Source organism: Pelodiscus sinensis, chromosome 15, assembly GCF_049634645.1.
Source record: "Pelodiscus sinensis isolate JC-2024 chromosome 15, ASM4963464v1, whole genome shotgun sequence".
Classification (NCBI taxonomy): domain Eukaryota; kingdom Metazoa; phylum Chordata; order Testudines; family Trionychidae; genus Pelodiscus; species Pelodiscus sinensis.
In genome coordinates, this window is record NC_134725.1 from 37,961,292 (window position 1) to 37,981,593 (window position 20,302).

The following is a 20,302-nucleotide window of genomic DNA, read 5'->3' on the forward strand; positions in this document are numbered from 1 at the left end:
TTCATTTGCTTCCTGCTCATTGAAGAGCCACCCAAATGAGAATGGTAGCTGAGTGGGATCATAGCAATTCTTTAAGCAGAATAATTGTATTCTAGGCAGAGCTGATACCAACAACCATAGGTCATATTGCTGTATACTTTCTATTATTTGATGTTTTCAGTTTAGATGCAACTGGGATCATTGGGACTGAGACTTACCACAGCCGACGTCTGCCTCGGGCCAAATTACTATTTTTTTTTTTAAAGCTTCAGCACCCTTCGACAACAAAGATTGCAGAGAGAGGACAATGTTGGTAAACCTTAAATTTAATTGAAAAGTTCTACTGTCTCTGTACTCTGGAACAGGGATGCCTTCGGGTTGGGAGGTGATGCTGCTTCTAACAATCTGGCCAAATTTACCCAGGTGATAAGCATCTTAAAAATAGCAATTCCTAGATACACAGTGGCATGTTATTGATTAGCAGCTACATCTCTGAAGCTTTATCTGCACTGAGTGTGCTTGATTTCCACACAGTTTCTTCCTGCTGACCTGACTGTGCCATACCCAAAGAACAACTGTGCCCGCTCTGCTTTTGAGCTGCAGGAATTAAACAGGGCTGTCACAGCATTGATCCCCACCAGAACTTGGTTGGGAATAGCTGGTAAGAGGGGTAGAAGACTAGTAGCCCCAACCCTCCTGAATTGATTGTAACGCTATTTTAGCCCCTGCTGGGGCCACTCTCACAATGACATAGTTTCTAGCACTTGTCTGATTTTTTTTTTTCAACCCTGTTCATGAGAACTTCTCTTTTTGGCTACCTTCCTCCTTTTCTTGGATCAGTAGCCAACCAGGACTTCCTCCACGAGACAGGTCAGAGTCCTGGATAAAAAAAGAGACCAGGTGACACTGTAGTTTTAAAGTTACACAGTTGCCATTTTGAGAGCCCAACAACAACAGGGACTCCATTTTGGCCCTCCTTTTCCCGCAGACACGTGACTATAGTCTGCCTGGTAACAGCATCTAAGTGGCAGAGTGCAGGGTTACTCAGGCGGGTACGCCAGGATTCATGCTTGTTAAGTTTAGGGAGGCACAGAGTGACATCCATCGTCACTCCTTCCTGATTAGGACATACTTGCACCCACGACGGCGCAGGGAGAAAGGGGTTCGTTGGGGTGTTAGGCCGAACGGATCCAGCCGGAGCAGGATCCTGCTGTCAATCATGCTGAGTTCCAGACAGGTAAGACTAAGTCTGAAACCCCGGTGCCAGGCATCGCTGTGAGGTCCTCACCTGCGAGAGATGGTAATGTCCCTGAGACCCTCCTCCTGTCATCTGGGTTCTTATTCTGTGCTTACCTGAGTCACAGTCAAGCTTGTGTATTTTATTTCTGTTGTGGGGTCCTATACCATTCGGCTACGTCTAGACTGGCATGATTATCCGCAAATGCTTTTAACGGAAAAGTTTTTCCGTTAAAAGCATTTGCGGAAAAGAGAGTAGGTTGGCACGGACGCTTTTCCGCAAAAGCACTTTTTGTGGAAAAGCGTCTATGCCAATCTAGACACGATTTTGCACAAGAAAGCCCCAATCGCCATTTTCGCCATCTGGGCTTTTTTGTGCAAAACAATACCGCGTTGTCTACACTGGCCCTCTTGTGCAAAAGCATTTCCGCAAGAACACTGACAATCTTTCATGAGATCGGTCAGTGTTCTTGCGGAAATTCAAGCGGCCAGTGTAGACAGCTGGCAAGTTTTTCCGGAAAAGCACTTGCTTTTGCGGAAAAACTTGCCAGTCTAGACGCAGCCTTCCTGTTTATACTTACCTTGTGTCTTGTGTGTGGTAAGGCCAGCAGGGTTGCTCTCCCATCCACACCAGCTACTCTTCTCCACTGGCGTGGACGGGGAACACTTGGACACCGATTAAGTGTGTCTATCCCCAGCGTAGTGGAGACGTGCCCTTAGTAACCACAGAGGCTCTTCCTACATTTCAGCTTTTGCACATTAACTTCATATCTTTCCTTTAATTTCTTCACCTTCTTGAGTGCCCCCTATGCAGATTATAAGACAGGCTCATCTTTCCTCACCCATGGGCTGTCAATGCCTTTCAGGCACCTGCCAGTAATGGCTGCTGGGTGGATTGCCAAGTCCTTCCAGGAAGCTGGGACAGAGTTTGTAGGATGTGCAGAGTATCTGTATATAGCAGACTTGTTTTGTTAACTTGTTATTTGTACAAAAAGGGGATTAGCTGGGAGTGGAGAATGTAAACAAGAATATCACTTCAAGCAATCAGACAGAGCTGTAACTACAAGCCCATAACCTTGAATGCAGCTGGACTTTCCCTTACTGCCATGCTAATGAAAAGGAACACGTGATTTTAGGTGAAATGAAGACAGGGAGAGTAAGGAGACGACTTGGCTGATACAATTTACCAAACAGAAAAAGGTGCAACAAGAACTAAAACGCACCACCAGTGTACTCTCACTTTAGCTCAGATTTTACTTCAAGGCTGGGTATTGCAGGGTACAAACACCAGGGCATCATCTTACTACAAAGAGTCATCGCTACTTTCAGCAGAAGTCACATCATCCCGCTAAATAAAATGGAACCAGTGGATGTTACTTACATGAGCCACAATAGAAGGTTGAAGCCAACAGAAGAGACACAGGGAGCTATTCCTCACATGAAATTAAAATAGTCTAAAATAAATTACCTCCACAAAGCAGTTCTTTGTTAAATAACAAACAAAAAAAATCCAACTAACACTTAAACTAGTGCAAAATAAAAATAGCAGCAACTGGAATTTGCCAGCATCAACATTTATCACAAACACACAACACTTCCAAAAGGTTTTGAAAGTGACATTCCCTCACTCTCATCAAAGCAGCCTCTCAGCCATGACTGACTTTCCTGGAAACATCTAAGGGACTGAAGTTTATACTGTTGTTCATTTCAGCTACTGAGCCCCAGCCTATTATACAGTTAAACACATGCTCACTGCTGGGGTCTGCTCTACAGACAAATTTGGACTGGATTCCTAAAGCCAACCATGGCTATTTTGGTGCAAGTCTGCATGTGGACACTTAATTCAGAATGAAAGTTGTTAATGCCACTAACAAACCAGTGCCCCAAAAATAAGTCAGGCAGTTTAAATTCCTATTTTATTTCAGTTCAAATGTGTGTGTGTAGGCTAGCCCTACAAAGCCAAGTTCATGGTTCTAAAGTACAGGTAAGCCCTTGCCTTTTGATTGGCTTTTATAAGAGTCACTCTAGACACTTGACAGAAGACTCCATGCTTGAGGAGAGTTGCACTCCTTAAGACTGCAAAACAACTCACTATACCATAATCTAATGCCCTTGGGACTTAAAAATTATGATTTAAAAATTAAAAAAAAGTTAAAAATTAAAAATTATGATTTTTAGAACAGAAATAAAAAACCTTCAACTGTTACTGATACCACCAAACTGTAATCCAATGGGCATTTGACAGACTAGATCTAGAAGACTTCTGATATATGAAAGAGCTGAAATTTAACCCATCTTGCTGCCAAATATGGCACATGACCCACATTATCTAAAGTACACTGTATTGTCATTTTAAGATCAATTAGAGTCTGTGTTTCAGGAAAATTCATGAAGGTTATTTATGTCATATTCCCATCCGGGAATTGAGAGCAGAATTCAGAAACAGAACAAGTCTAAGGAGAGAACTTGTCTGTGGGCAGTACCAAAGTAAAATACTTCACATACTCCTAGCTTTTCTTATCAGAGTTAGGGCAAATACTAACTGAAGTTCACAGCTAACATTGTCAAACATGAGTGCTTAGAATTAGTCACTGACATAAGATCTGTCAGACTGAGGCCCCCATTTATTTAAGTGTCTAACTTTAGGCACCCATGTCTGTAGACACAGGTCTCTATTAAGCTAAAGGAGATTTTAAGATTCAAGCTAAGGAGTCTGAGAGCAGCCAAGCAGTTGTAGGCATGCCTCTGCAAGGGAAACAACCGGTTATGTTACATGTTAGAGGGGAAAAAATACTTCTCATAGTCTCATTACTAAGTAGACATAGTAGTTTACAAGCTAGATCTCAGACGAAACATCAGGATGGATTTACGGTTGCTGCATAGCACAGGTCATTTTTGAGCACCAGAGTTGTGACGGCAAAATTTCCACGGGCAAGGTGACTGATCCGATTAGATTCCTCCAGCTCTGCTACCGTCGCCGAATGGGCTTGTAGACACACACTGCCAACAGGATCATGGTGATTAACAGGATACTGAAGATGCTTCCCATGAGCACTGCAAGAGGAAACAAACAGCATGCATGGGACAGGGGTAAGCTTAAGATGGGAAAGGGACCATTTATCGTCCTATTTAGGGCAGCATGTCCCAAACCAGTGACATCAAAGGTTCTGTTATGAATTTGTCAGGAGTCCTTCGATATCACTCAAGGCTTGTTTCAATTCCCAATTAAGTCAGTTTTTCCATGGTCTATAATGGGAGTTCCTCTCCTTACACAGGTGAGAGCAGTCTCTGTCCATGGGGGAGCTCAGGCCTGCTGCCGACAAAGGCTGCTTTGTGATAGCCTCCCCTGCCCTCGCCCTCCTCTGGGGGTGGGAAGCAGGTGGCACCAAGGAGCTGGTGCTGAGTTGAACTAGCTTTTATGGCCGCAGGAAGAGGGGAATGCAGGTGAGTTTGCTGAGCCAGCTCCTTGTGCGTATTGGCTTGTGCCAGGCCCCCTCTCTCTGAACTACTGCCTCTCTAGCAGAGGAAGCAGCTGGCGGATCCGGTGCTCATGGGGAGCCTGCTTAAAGGCAGCTTCTTACAAGCACAGGTTCCTGCACCCCACCTTGTTGCTGCTAATACAGAGGCAGCAAGGGGGTATGTGTGCATTAAGTCGAGAAGATTAACCAATCAGCCTGGGCTTATCAGTTAGCCAATAGTCATCTACATGATAACATCCCAACTAATTATACACAGTAAATCATCTGCACCTTCTTGCTAGCCTGAATTGGTGCAGTTTCAGCATATAGTCAAGGGATTTGGGGCCTTTGTCTGTGAGCAGGAAGAGGCCTTTAGTACTACAAATCTTCTCCCCAGGTAGATATACCTAGACTCAGCCTTCTCTTCGGTAAACTAGGCAGACTGCGCTTTATCCTCTCTCCGTGATGCAGTGACCTTGAATCAGTTTCCTTTTCTGAAGGCTTTCCCATGGGGCTCACTAATTTCAGTACAGGAGTATTAACATTTCCCTTGTATTCAACATGCCCTGCTTACACAGCCAACGAATGCATTTGATGTCAGATGCCACATCACATTGCACTAGAGATGTAAGTGACTAGTTGAGCAGTTGTCTACCCTGTAAGCGTAGGCTTACTGGGAAGTCAAGTCTCTACTTGACTAATCGCTCTCCCCATTCGTAGCTGCCTCTGTATCAGAGGCAGCAAATGGGGGGAGCGGGAGCGCGGCTTAAAAGCCTGTTCCCCTCAGCACCATCTCCATGGAAGGGGGGGGGAGGGAGAAAGCACAGGTGCAGTGTCTGAACAGCTCAGTCCCTGCTTGTGCTGGTTCCCCCACTGCACCTCTGCTTGTTAAATGTAATAAGAGCTGCTAGGCTCTTACTACATTTAAAAAGCAGAGCCACAGTGGCCTGGAATTGGGCTCAAGCTGGGACAGACGGTGGCTCTTGCTATATTTAAAAAGCAGAGCCACAGCAAACCACCTTATCAACTAATCGAGCAGTCGATGGAAATTCCAATCACTCTTATTAACCACTATTTAAAATCCCTACACTGCATGCTCATGTTTAGCAGGTTATCCACCAGGACTCCCCTCCTCATCATCCACAACCCTGCAGTTCATTTCTTAGTCACAATCCCTCTTTTTGTAAGTCAGAAACAGGCTGAACCTTTCTAGTCTGACACAGTCTGGTCTGGCAACATTTGTGGTCGGCCAAGTTTCCTGCAGTCCCATAAAGTTTTTTTTACAGCCATCAGTCCTGGTTCTCAGTGTTTTGTGTTGTTCTTACTTTAATTTACCCCTAAATGTCTTCTAAGAGCCCACTAAACAGTGGAAGTGTTGGTAACACTGCTAGACAATACTGAACTCTTGTGGTTTGGCAAATTCTCTGGATCAGCACCAGTCAGATCCCAAGGGTGCCACATTAGAGAGGTTCAACCTGTACATAGGGGTGGGTAATAATTTTTTATGTGGGGGCACTCCAAGATTTTGGAAAATGGTCAAGTGCTGCACTTTTCTGTGAAGGAGATGCAGGGTCCACGGTGGAGGCTGGGTATGGAAGGGCGCACAGGATAAGGGATTGGGGTGCAAGAGACAGTAGGGGGTCTGAGAGGGAGTTTGGAAGAAGGAGGGGGTTGTGACCTGGGTCAGGGGATAGGGATGTAAGTTCAGGGTGGGAGTATGGGTGCAGGAGAGGATTCTGGCCTGGGAGGAGGGGCTCGAGGAGGAGATACAAAGTCTGGGTGGGAATTGTAACCTGGGATGAGAAAAGGGGGTACAGACTACAGACAGTGTGGGTAGTAACCTGGGGCAGAGGGTTGGGGTGCAAGATCTAGCAGGGTGTTTGGGTGCAGGAGAGGATTCTGGCCTAGGTGAGAGGTGTAGCAGGACGTACAGCAGAGGTGGGCAACAATTTTTATGGGGGGGCCACTCCAAGATTTTGGTAAGTAGTCAAAGGTCACACTTTTCTGTGGAGGAGATGCAGGATCTAGGTTGGAGGTAAGAGACTGGGGTGCAGGAAACAGTGTGGGGTCTGAGAAGGTGTTTGGTTGAAGGAGGAAGTTGTGACCTGGGTCAGGGGATGAGTGTAGGGTCAGGGAGTGTGGGTGCAGGAGAGGATTCTGGCCTGGGGGAGGAGGTGCAGAGGGTTTGGGTGGTGATCTGGGGAAGGGAGTTGGTGTGCAGGAGGGGCAGGAGTGCTCCAGGCAGGCTCTGGCCGAGAGGAGTTTACCTAAGTGTCTCCTGGCCAGCAGGCTGCTGCACCCCCCAGGGTAGGCTGGGCTCCCTACCTGCTGCAGCCCTGGCCCACTAGAAAATACAGGATGCTCCCACCACGTGGCTCTCAACTCCAGGAGGTGGGGGGAGACAGATGCTTGCACTGCCCCAGTCTCTCAGGCCAATTTCTCAGCTGAGACCAGCTGGCTGTTTCCAGCCAATAGGAGCTGAGAGATTGGCCGAGGTCAGTTCTTATTGGCTGGTTGTTTCTGGCCTACAGGAGCTGAGGATTGGGCTGCAGGGATCTCACACAGCCTCCCCCTCTCTGTAGAGCAGAGAGCTGCAGGGACTGTGTTTTAAACCGCAGCAGCTGTGTGAGCCTGAGTGTCCCAGCAGCGTGGTCCGTGGGCCGGATCTGGTGGCTTCGCAGACTGGATCCAGCTGCTGGGCCATATTTTGTCCAGCCCTGCTGTACATGAGCTTCCATTTAGTGGCATTAAAACGTGACTGCATGAGCCTTGTTTCTCCTGCAACCCAGATGGCTCTGTAGAACTGACTTGACCTTACAATTATCTACTCCACCAACTGCTGTCATCTGCAGACTTGATCAATAATTATGTGTTTTCCTCCAGATTGATGATAAAGATATTGAATAGCACTTGATCAAGAACTGATCCATACTCACTAGACCCTTCTAGAAATCCCTGGATGATGATTACTTATAGTTCTCTAAAAGTTAGCCAGTTTTTATCTAACAACATATACAGGCAGTCCCCGGGTTACGTACAAGATAGGGACTGTAGGTTTGTTCTTAAGTTGAATTTGTATGTAAGTCGGAACTGGTACATATTGTAGGGGAAACTCTAGCCAAACATTTCTCCAGAGCTCAGTTTTATTCTCCCACACCTCACTTCCCTCAGTCCTTTATTCTCAAGCTGAGGGGTCTGCTGAAAAAAGCCGCTTCGCGTCTCCCTGGTCTGCTGGGGGGCAGGGGGGCGCTAGCTTTGCGTCTCCCTGGTCTGCTGGGGGGGAGGGGGGCGCTAGCTTTGCGTCTCCCTGGTCTGCTGGGGGGGAGGGGGGCGCTAGCTTTGCGTCTCCCTGGTCTGCTGCGGGGAAGCAGCTAGTGCGGGGTTGCCTCACCCCGTTTGTAAGTAGGGATCTGATGTAAGTCGGATCCATGTAACCCGGGGACTGCCTGTAGTCATCGCAATTTAGAAAATACTATTCCCCCACACATGCCAAAAGAAATTCACACAACATAGGGTTAGTTCTCTTGCAGGTTCCAAAAGCAGCAGCTGAAAATTTAGAGCCAACTTGTATTTCACCCTGTTCACTGCTAGCATGTTATCTCTCCTCCCCTCTCAACTTGCACTTCTCATTTGCAGACAGACTGTGAAAAAAGTGAGCATTTGATCATCGCTATTAGACAATCTGTCACATGAAGAACATCTCTTTTTCAAGAGTACATTTCCTAGAGATGAGCCTTTCAAACTAAACTTTACATTATTTCATTGGCACCTGCAACTCAAAAGGCTTTTGCTTTCAGAACCCTTTCAACTCATGTACGCGAGAGCCAGAGAGAGAAAAAACAGAACTAACCCTGAGCACCTGCTGTGCTTTGCACTCAAGAGTAGTTTTGTTCCCTTGTTCACATTTCTGATTTTAATCAGATGACCAGAAGAGACTTTCTGCTCACACCTAACCACTGTTTAAACAGGCAAGAAGATGGAATGTTTATACTAAATAATCACTGGTGTGGATGAACAGGCCTGCTTTGAGGGGATCCCACACATGGGGAGATCGGTGTCCCATTCCAGTGACCCTTGCTATCATCCCAAAGAGGGTAAAAGTTACTGTATTTCCAGGTCAGAACTAGGGATGTAAGAGGTTAACAGGTTACCTGATAATCACATGGCTTATCAGCCTGCTTACCAGGTAACCAGTTAACCAGCCTGGCTGGCAGGAACCTGTCTGTGGCAGGACCAGGGCTGGAGCCAGAGTAGCATTCACTGCTGGAGCAGCTCTCACTGCCCAAAGCTGCAGTGGAACCAGGGCTGGAGCAGCCTCCCCTTGTCCCCAGCTGCTCAAGGCCATGGAGGAGTCAGCCCTTACTTTGCCTTGCAATAGTAAGTGCATCTCAGTCCCTAACCCCCTTGGAATCATTTCCCAGTAGTCCAAGCCTTCTTCACGGAACACTTACAGAGATACCAAGTCTGCTGTCTCCAAAAGCCTGCGAGAATCACCTCACTATCAGATCCTGATTTCATATCACAGCACTGAGGTACATTTCTAGAGAAACTGAGGGTGAGTTTACCAAAGATTTAAGGCAGGGGTGAGAAACCTTTTTTGGGGGTCAGGGCCAAAGACCCACAGAAAAATCAAATTTGGGAGGGGGGGGGAGTGTTACATACAAGAGAAGCAAAAAAAACCCAACCAAAACCACCAACCCCTCCCCCACCTTACACATCAGAGCTATGGGGACCTTGGCTAGTAGATTTTGTGGATCCCCAGCTCTGGGGTGGGGCCAAAAAATGAAAGGTTCAGTGTATGGGAGAGGACTACTGGGAAGAGAGCTTTTAGTGTGGGGTCTGGGCACGAGTAGCAGGGGAAAAGCCTCTGGGCTGTGCTTTGTTTTTCCAGTGAGAGGAGAGCGTGCAATAGTGCATGGAGCCACTTCTCCCTCCCACCAGGCCGAGCCCATGGGTTGGATGCAGCCCCAAGCTTTCCTGACGCAGGCATGCAAGGCTCAGGGCTCCCCCACTGCAGGTGTGAGGGGAGCCCCAAGCCTCAGGGGCCAGATCCAGTTAATCCAGAGGCCACATCCGGCCTCCAGGCCTGAGGTTCCTCAACCCTAATTTAAGAGATGAGCAAGACTAATGGAAACAAAAAGGTTATATATAAACAAAATCTTTCTAGAGACTCTTTCCAGAAACTAAACCTAACAGGCTAACTTACAGTTTAAAGAAGATCTATCTAACACAAAGTCCTTTTCAACATTTGCCACCCAGGTAGGGCATAGATTCTGTTTCCATGAATGTCAATACACTGACCATTTACTTTCAAGATGCAGGATAAAGAGGAGTCTTTTTGTCTTCTACTTATATCCCCCCAAAGTTCTTTGTCTGTACTCAAAGACAACAAAAAGATCCACTGCTTGTTTTTTTTTTTTTGTCCAGCTTCTTCCCTGTTGATTTCATATGCAGGCGTGCAGCCATCAGATCAGACAGAAAATCTATTTGTCAACTTTGCCTTGATACAGGTTTTCAAACATTTTCAGTATACAGTAAACTTCCGATAATCCAGCAGCTTTAGGACCCAAGGGGTGCCAGATTATCAAATATGCCAGACTATTGGAAGGGGGGGCTTTGAGGGGTCAGGGATGGGGTGAGGGGGGGAAAATCAGCTGCTGGTCAGTTTCAGCAGTGGCTGAATCGGGGACACCTGGGGAAGAGCAGCTAGGGTGCTGCCGAGTTGGTCCCATAGTGCCGCCCCTCGGTGCTGCGGGACCAACCCGGCAGCACTCCAGCTGCTCTGCCCCAGGTGTCCCCAAGAGCAGCTGGGGTGCTGCCGGGTTGGTCCCACATCCCTGAGAGGCAGCACTATAGGACCAACCCGGCAGCACCCCAGCTGCTCTGCCCCCGGCTTCGCAGATTCAGCTTCTGGTCAGTTTCAGTAGCGGCTGAAACGGGGAAGCTGGGCGCAGAGCAGCTCCAATTGTCCGGCTGCCCGGAACACTTCCGGGTTCCCGATGGTGCCAGACCATCAGGAGTGCCAGAGCACTGGATTCCGGACCAATGGAGTTTTACTGTATATGCCTAACTCCCACCATATTATGTGTGCATACAACTCATAGTGACATTAACAACCAGCGTGACGCCAGCTTTCATTTAAGACCTAATGTGACCATCTCTGGTGAAACAGAACATACATACTAGACTCGGGATATTCTTGTAATCCCCTTCGTTGACTGGCACTAAGGACTATTTTGCAATTTGTTTTCATTTGAATTAGGAATAAATCCTGAAATTTTCAAAATTCTCCAGAAAAAATAAAAGTAATTAAAAAAAGTCAGGTCAATTGAAGTATTTCATTTTTGCTTTTGACTATTAGGTAATACAAAATAAAAGAAATTCAAAACATTTTTTCAAAAGTTCCCAAGAATGTCAAAATGCAAGGTTTAACTTCCTTTCAGCTCACATACCTGTAAAGGAACTCCCTTGGTAGCCTTCTAAATTGTAGAGAATTTGTCTATCTGTGAGTGTGTCTGTATGTCTGTTTGTTCAGGAACTCCTAAATGGGAAGAGCTAGGACCACGAAATTAGTACACAGCTTCCTTTTATCATTACTTAAAGCAATGTCAGGGTTTGGTTGCGCCAGGAAAATGGGATGCACCTGGAAAGCTTTTCAGAAAACCATTCAGAAAAGAGACAATCACCAGGCAGGTGAAAGAAGATGGCTGGAGGCACGCTCCCCCTGCAACCAGGACTGGCGCAACCCTTAGCTTCCCACTCCCAGGCACCCTTTATATTGCTGACTGTTTCCCTTCATCTGGGAGTGTCCAGAAAGTGAAGAGTTTGCTGCATTCCTCACTCCTAGCACAGGGGGTGTACCCTTCCACTGGCAATGCACGGGGAGTGAACGCAGGGCTATAGGTACCTCAAAGGCAAGAGGGGCCAATCAGCAGCTGCCAGGAGGGCCAGTGCTGGCAGCAGGAATCTGCAAAACATCCTCCCCCCACCCCTCACAAGTGGTGGCAAAGAAACTGCAAACTGGGTAGTTCCAGGCCATGTGGCGCCGCTCCCTGGCCATGGCACTCCAGGGAGTGCTGGGAGGAGGCAGGGTGGGGTGGGGTAAAGGAGTAGGGAGAGGTGAAGCTAATGTCCCCCTTCCTTCCCGTCACCTGTCACCATTGCACCCCTACCCTGGCTGTGTCCACTGAAGCTGCAGAGGCCATGGAGAGGCACTTCTCACCTGGGGAGAGAGGTTATCCTCTCTACCCAAGGCAGCCTGCATCCTGAACCACTCCTCTCCACCTCAGAGCAATTACTTAAATGAAGATAAACAAAACTTATTTAAGGACCTGAGCAACGCTGGGTACATCTTATAATTTGTAAATATTAGAACTTTGACTGATTCCTTCAAGTTCAATCTGGAGCAGTATAGGTCTGATGAGTCTGCAGGTGTGGAGAGGAGGCAGCTCTGTTTGTGTGCCTGAATAGAGTCAACAAGGGGAAGCTGTCCCTGCACATTGCATATGCGTTTATCAAACACATATCTGGATCCTCAATGCAACTCTTCTCAGTAGTGCTTGAGCCACCATTGCAGTCCACATCACAGAACCGGCCACCTGTGTCACAAGACCCCTGACTTCAATTATCTCCCTAGAGGCATCAAGGAGTGAGTGGGCCATAAAAACGCCTCTAGAGGTGATCTCTCCAGAACTGAGGGCACATTGCACCACAGTTTGAGGGGAGCTTGCTGTCCTTGGCTGGGTACACATGTCCAAGCCTTCACTATGCAGGGGCCCCCATGCCTTCCATCGGCTTTACATCATTTCGAGAGTTTAAACATCAAATCATCAGCAGCATGTCCAGCTGCCTATGCGAGCTCTGTGCACGCTTACTGGGCTGTAGGTGCCCAATAATACTCAAGTGGTGCTAGCAGCCACATGGGAAAAGGGACATTTTGCAAAGTACAAAATTCCCTACCAAAGAAAACTCAGAAGGGGGGGGGGGGGCGGAATGCAATTTTGTCCAAAGCCAAATGTTTTGCTGGGATCCTGATTTTACGTGATAGGGACAAGAGAACACAAGATGCAAATCCACGGCGGGGAGGGACCCATCAAATCATTTCAGGCCCCAAATTAAGGGCACGGGCTCTGGCCACAGTCAGAGCCTCCCCCCCTGTCTGAACATCACCCTGGCCAGCGGGCCCGAGCGGGCAGCGGTGGGTCTGGCCAGGGGCATTCTGCGGCGGATCCCGAGCTTCGGAAGTGACAGCGCAGGGCGACCTCGGGACCGTGCACAGCGGGGCGGGCATGGTGCAAACAGCAGCGCCACTGACCGGCTGGCCCGCGCCCTCCCCTCCCGGGTACGAGCCCGGGCAGCCTGCAGCGCACCCCACCTGGCCTCCCGGGCTAGCCAGAGCCCAGCAGGCCGCCGGAGGAGCCCTGGCCGCCCTGGGAGAAGGGGCCCGCGGAGGGGAGCAAGGGACCGAGTCCTGCCCCCCGGGGGGAGCAGCGAGCGAGCCCCGCCTTGGGCGGGGGGCAGCCGGGCGGGGCCCGAGGGGATGGGGGCGCCCGGCCCCTCCTTACCCAGGTTCTGTCTCCGCAGCACAGCGTAGGGCCGGCTCCGCTCCGCAGGCACCGCCGCCCCGCCCGGCCCCGCCAGCGCCAGCAGCAGGGCGAGCCCCCAGCCCAGCCGCGCCCCGCGCCGCAGCATCCTCCCGCCGCCGCCTACGGCCGGCTCTGGCCGCGGATAAGTGGGAGGCGGGGCAGGGCGGGGCGCCTGCCTGCCTGCTCCGCTCGGCCCTTGATCGCGTTCTCCGGCCTTCCCTCTACCCCCCCCCCCCCTCCCGCTTTCTCCCTTTTCCTCTGCCTTCCCCTTTCCTTTTAATTCCATTTCCCCTTCCCTCTGCCTTCCTCCTCTTTTATTTCGCATTTTCCTCTCCCTCCTTTTCTTTCCTCTGCCTTCTTCCCACCCTCTCCTTCCCATTTTAATTCCTTCCTTCCTCCCTTGCTAACCAGCCAGACATCAGGCTGTGTGGCTCATTGTTTGCAGGTCATTATTGTGAGCCTGCTCTATTAGCCTGTGCTATTGTTTCACAGGGCCTCCACGGGTGCTAGGAGCATGCTGCTTGGTAAATCACCTCTTGTTATTTCTGACTTCAAGTTGGAGGTGAGCCAGAGAAGTTGACCACCTGCCTATGTTGAGCTTCATTTCTGTCAGTACTGACACATTTTGATTTGGCCTCCTCTCCCCATGAATGTTTCTGATGCACTGGCTTAAAAGTCCACGTGGAACAAACAGGGCCAACCCACAACATTTTGGCACCTGCAGTGGGGAGCTCAAATGATGCCCCCATGTCCCCTCCCTGCACCAGCAGCAGACACAATTTTCTACATTCTGGGTCCTAGTGGCGCCTTTCCCCCCTCCCTTCCTCTCCACCCCCGCCTCACACACACAGTCTGGCACCTGAGGCCACCTCAATTTCCCTCATGGTAAGGCCAACCCTGGTGAACAAATGCAAAAAGGACATGAATACAGCAGAAGTAAATTTGTTAAAAAATCCAAATACATATTCATAGCACTGTTCCAGGCATGATACAGATAAACTGGGGTTGTTTAAAGGGAAGTTTTAAGTTTGTGTTAGTTATGTGATCTTTATCAAAATAAATGAGACAGCTCTTTGAAGTAAGGAGCTAGTTTTATTAAAGCAGACTGAGTGTGCCCAGGAAAGCAGTGATGAGATAGAAACTACTCTTCTATCCAACATACTGGTTGGAGACAGGGCTATAGATGCATTCAATTTCCTTTCTGCTGATCTCTGTACCTTTTACATAGATAAAGGCAGATGAAGCAACAGTCCAAGTACATGCGTTCAGACAGGAGGCTGATACAACTTGAGGCCATACTGATTTCTAAGACTTTTTTTAGATTTATTCCTGAGGTTTTTCTTCATATCTAATTTCCTGTGTGTGAACCCCCATATCTTGATATTACATAGGGCATGAAGCAATCTGAGTGAACAGAAGCGTAGAGTGAAGATAGATGTCTTATAATATTACAACTATTAATCTCTCGTCACTCAGTTTATGTGTAACCTTGTGGGAATGGTACATATGACCAAAGAGATGGGATTAAAAGAGAAAGGTGTAGATTTTATTTCATGGCTGTGTTGTCCAGGCAGATCCCTTGTATTGCTGAAAATTCTAGCTGCACCCAGACTGAATACTACTGAATGTTCACAGAAAACTTAAAAACAGGAATTGCTGAACTGGGGTTTGACCCAGGATCCATCTTATCGATCATCCTGTCTCTGACAGTGGCCAGCACAAGCTGCTTCAGAGAAAGTGTAAGAACCCTGTAGAAGGAACAGAATTATTTCCCCATCACCTCACTCACACACATTTAGTTTCCTCCTCATCTCTAACTGCTAGCGATTGGCTTAAGCCATGAAACATGGATCCAAGAGTAATGCACCCATGGGTGCCATTTAAAGGAGACTAGGAGGGTCTGTACCCCTCCCCAATTTCTTACTTCAGGTCTGCTTACAGTGCATGTTCTAGCCCCAGAGGCAGTATTCCAACCTTCCTTCTGTGCTGTGGCTAGTGGTGGCACTGGCTTCTGAGCTGGATGACCTGCTAGCGGCCACTGCTTTGCTGCCACCCAGATCCAAAGGCAGTGCCACCAGCAGCAGCAGTGCAAATGGAAGGGTGGCAGTACCATGCCGCCCTTCCTTCTATACTGTTGCTGGCAGTGGTGCTGCTATCTGAACTGGGTGCCCAGATAGTAACCACTGGTCTCCAGCTTCCAAGCTTGGAAGGCCAGGAAAAAAAATCACATTTTCAATATTTCAAGATCTGCCTGGAGGAGGACCTGATGACCAAAAAAGAGGTTATGTTTGGAAAAACCTGGATGGCTAGTGACCCTACTCACGACCCCCCCTACACTCACCTTGTGACCCTCTTCTCTCAGGGAAGACCCAGTTGGAGAAAGGCTGTACTTAGGGATTCCCCAATGATCCTGAGGTCCAGCTTGGCCAAAAGTTTCTGGCAGACCATTTCCCATAGCTTCCATGGAATAGACCATAGAGTCTCAGGGACTTTTTCCCCCAGAGTGGTCTGCACTGTATGGCAGGCCGTGTCAGAATGCCCTGGCCATGCTATGAACACCAAGGGAAGGTCTTCATTGTATTTGCTGTTTCTTTTTGCATCAGCATCCGGGATTAAGGGCACTGGCAGCCCTAGTTCAGGTGCTAGAGAAAAAGGCATGATGAGGATGCTGGTCCTCTTGGTCTCCTCATGTCTTCAATAGGCAGGGGCGGATATAGGGCAGGGCGAGCGGGGTGGCCGCTCCTGGCCCCGCGCTTCAAGAAGCCCCACGCATGCGTGTGGCGCCACCGCGCATGCGCCATGGCAAAGGGGGGCCCCGCGAAATTGGGCTGCCGTGGGCCCCGCAAAATGGTCATCTGCCCCTGTCAGTAGGTCCATGTGGTACAGCCTCTGCCTCAGCCACTCCAGTCCAGGAGAGTAAAGTAACCCTTTGTATGTGGGGTAGAACTTATCATTTATTTTCGCGCAGTCCAGTTGGGGCATTGAGGGGTCCTAGGAATTGTTTTACTGTACATTTCCACTGTTTTGTTAAAGGTTATTAGCTTTCCCCTCGATATTGTATAAAAATCCCTAATACAGTTTCCTTTGGCATCACTCTTAATTTGAGTCTGTTTTCTTTTAAGAGAGGGGGTTCACTCACAGGCTATATCTGAGTGTTATCTAAGCCCCAGGGGTAACATGAGTCCAGCTTTCCAAAGGATCCAGATTGCTCTATAGCACTGCCCTAGCCTCAGCCTCATTTACCACTCTCCTCGTGTTTTGTCACCTGCACATGGTACCAGTAGGGGTTTTATATTGACATCTAGTTTATTGATAACAATTATTTAAACAATTAGTTCTTGAGACCCTCTTCAGAGCCCCAATACAAGTACCTGTTCTTTACAGCCCAGTGGGAAAAGGCCATCCAGTTGTGCTCTTACACAGGGGCTAAGCGCAGAACACACACTTAGGAGCTGTGTTATCCAGAGGCTCTGAACAACACCTGGGGTCAGCAGCTTACAAAACCCCTACTATCCTGTGGTGTAGTGTAACCCACACACCCTAGGCCATGTCTACACTCACAGCTTCTTGCGTGAGTAATATGCAAATTAGGCTAAGTGGGGAATATCACCAAGCCTCATTTGCATACCTAATGAGCCACCATTTTTTTCAAAAGAGGCTCTTGCGCAAGAAGGAGCGTCTACACCGCCCCTTCTTGCGCAAGAAAAACCCTCTTGAGCAATGCTGTTACACCTATTACTTTTCAGGAAGAACAGAATTGCGTCAGCCAGTGGAACTCTTTGCCAGACTATGTTGTGAAGGCCAAGGTTATAATAGGGTTCAAAAAGAGCTAGATAAATTAATGGAGAATTGGTCTCACAATGACTGTTAGCCAGGATGGGCAGGAATCATATCTCTAGCCTCTGTTTGTCAGAAGTTTGGAATAAACAACAGGGAATGGATCATTTGATGATTACCTGTTCTGTTCATTCCCTCAGGGCACCAGGAATAGGTGGGATACTGGCCTAGATGGACCTTTCGTCTGACCCAGTATGGCCATTCTTAAGTTCTCAGGTATTAACCAAGATATTTTGCAGTTTCTTCCCCTCTAGTGTGCAAGTGCTCTCTCTGTCTCGTACCTGTTTCTACAGGGATTAAATTCCTCAAATCACACTGGAGCTTGGCTTGCTGGAAGTCTGGATTACTCACCCCTTTGCTAGGGATCAGCAGGATTAAGATACAGGGTTTTAAAGCAGCGAAAGTCAGTCTTTTCATGATACCTTCTCTTCCCACCTGCTACCGGTCTGGGCTTTCTCTGATGATTCCTTGTGCACTAGAAAGGAGATATTTCTGTGCTTTCTCACAGAGGGCTTTGCTTTGGGAATCCTCTTGTTCTTGGCATCAATCTCAGGCATGTTCTATTTGTTGTCTTTCAGAAGAGATACTTACCACAATCATTCTTATTAACATATTATACCCGGCACTTATGCAGGGAGACTGTTTTGTAACAGACATCTGGGCTCATTCCACAGGTTTTTCCATGAAATTACTCAGAAAAGCATCATATATATAGTAGCCCAGTGTCTGAGTGTCTGTAATGCTGAAATGCTGGCTGTTCCCTCTGGGGGGTGCTGTTGCCTGAAATGCTGGCTGTTCCCTCTGGGGGGTGCTGTTGCCTGAAATGCTGGCTGTTCCCTCTGGGCGGCCCATGCTGCATGGGGAGTGCGGGGCCCAAACAGCCGCTTGCTCCACTTGCTCCCCTACGGCGGCCCGGCTGAGTGGCACAGAAGTCAGCCAAGCACCACAGCAGGAGGGGAAGGAGGGCGGGATGATGACGTGCGGTGTGACAGCGGTTGCAGGCCCCGCCCCTGCCATGAACGTCACTGCCCCACCCCCTTTCGCCTCCCGCCGTGGCGCTGGGTGACTTCTGCGCTGCTCAGCCAGGCCACCGCGGGAGAGCAAGTGGCATAAGTGGCCGTTTGGACTCCGTGCTCCCCATGCAGCACGGGGAGTGTGGAGCCCAAATGGCTGTTTGGGCTCCGTGGTCCCCCGAGTGAGAGGCAGGAAGGGGAGAAGAGAAAGAGAGAGACAGAGAGAGAGTCAGGAGGCGGAGGAGAGCTGAGAGAGAGAGGCGGGGAAGCAGTAGGAAGAGGAGGAGCGAGAGAGACGGAGCGAGAGACCGGAGGCTCAGGAGAGAAGACCGACGTGGAGGAGAGACCTGAAACTCCTGTCTTATGCTGGGCTAATTGGCTAGTTAGCAATAATGATCAGTCTGTTTTAAAGGAAACTTGCCTGGAAGTTAATGTATGCAAGGGAGAACTATGTGCAGAGCATGTAAGAATAATGTGTACAATAACAGAATCATTTTGCATTTTAAAGAAGTATTGTATAGTAATCCTTCATTTACTACAAAAATTAGTTCACATCAGGTATAAGAAATGGGAGTAAGTCATCAGAGTGAAAGCTGCAGAATGAAGTTTGCAGTCACATAGCTGCATAAAATAAATAACATTTTTAATGGGAAGGTTTGATCTCTCAAAAATTGTCTATTCTATTCATTCCTGTGAAGCACCTGATGTTGGCTCCTGTTGGAAGACAGAATACTGAGCTAAATGGACCACTGATCTGACCCAGTCTGGCCATTCTGATGTTCTTACGTTTCATTATGCAAGTTTTAAATCTTTAAGATAATGTCCACATATAAGGTAACAAATAAATGTAGGAGACAGCGGGGTTACATACAATTGATGAAAACATCGTGAGCAGAAATATGTATTCTAACACTATTCAGCTTTGCTAAACATATTCATTCTTGAGTTAAATGAAAATAAGGCAGAGTACTTTTAATGCAATAGTGGTAGGGAAGTAGTTTACAAACAAGCGTTGGAGATTGAAAAGTATATTAGGGAGAGCAAAATTGTGTATGCAGAAGATATGCCAGAAACTAAGTGTCACTTATAGTGTTATAGCTGTTGTGATAAAAAAAAGTTGGAAAGTGTTTAAGTGTTAACAATAGGTTTCTGTAAAAGCTGAAAAAGTTGGCAAATTACATTAAATATAAACTGTAAAGATTAAAAACACTGTTTAAATTCCCAGATTACTAATGTGGAACAAGTACAGTGTATTTAATGAACTAAGCCACTTGCATAAATACCATTGCTGTCTTACTGGATGAATTCAGAATTGCTCAAATAAATGCCATAGTTCCCATGCTGCTAACAGCTAATGAAGGTCCTCATTTAGCTTAAGTTGTAGGGATATGAGCTTTTGGAGCAGGAGGATCTGAATTCTGTCCTCACTCTCATTACTGAGTTTCAGGTGGTCCCAAAAGGCAATGTCATGATAACCATGAAGTCCTAGGTTTTGTTACATTTGCTTTTATAAAAGAAAATAGTTCAAGAGCATTCTGGTTTATATATACTACACTAAACCTAGGGATGCTGTCCCTTCTGCAGTAGTTGGTGATCTCCCAGGCATTTCCTGTAGTATAGGGAGAGCTGTTTTAGGTAACTAGGATGTTCTCAGTCACTGTAGGACAGGAGGGCAATAATTTTTAATGGGGGGGCATTCCAAGATGTAGGTAAGTGGTCAAGGGCTGCACTTTCCCATGGAGCGGATGTGGGATCTGGGATGGAGGTTGTGTGCAGAAGGGAATTCAAGATAAGGGACTGATGTGCAGGAGCGAGTATGGGGTCTGAGAGGGAGTTTGGGTGAAGGAGGGGGTTGTGACCTGGGCAGGAGATTGGGGTGCATGGTCTAGAAGGGGATATGAGTGTAGAAGAGTTTTCTGACCTGGGGGAGGGGTGCAGAAGAGGGTACAGTGCAGAGTTGAGGGGTGGCTATGGGTGCTGGAGAGGATTCTGGATTGGGGGAGGAGTGTAGAAGGGGGTGCAGGGTCTGGGAAGGAGTTCTGACCGAGGGCAGGAGGGAAGTGGGAATGCAGAGGGTTTGGTTGGTGACCTGGGACAAGGAGTTGGGGTGCGGGAGGGACTGAGGTGCTGGGTGAAGGTTATGGCCAGGAGGTGCTTCCTAAGCAGCTCCCGATCAGCAGCCCAGCAGGACCCT

At 48.1% G+C, this 20,302-nt stretch overlaps 1 protein-coding gene across 1 annotated transcript; it reads right to left on the reverse strand.

Annotated features, from left to right (window-relative positions):
* Window positions 1–47: 47 nt before the first annotated feature.
* C15H12orf76 (chromosome 15 C12orf76 homolog) lies at window positions 48–13,466 on the reverse strand. The gene is made up of 2 exons (XM_075898858.1): window positions 13,238–13,466; window positions 48–4,269 (listed from the first exon to the last, which is right to left on the reverse strand). Exons 1-2 carry the CDS (start codon window positions 13,362–13,364, stop codon window positions 4,184–4,186), a joined length of 213 nt encoding a protein of 70 aa, XP_075754973.1. The 5' UTR covers window positions 13,365–13,466; the 3' UTR covers window positions 48–4,183.
* Window positions 13,467–20,302: the final 6,836 nt, after the last annotated feature.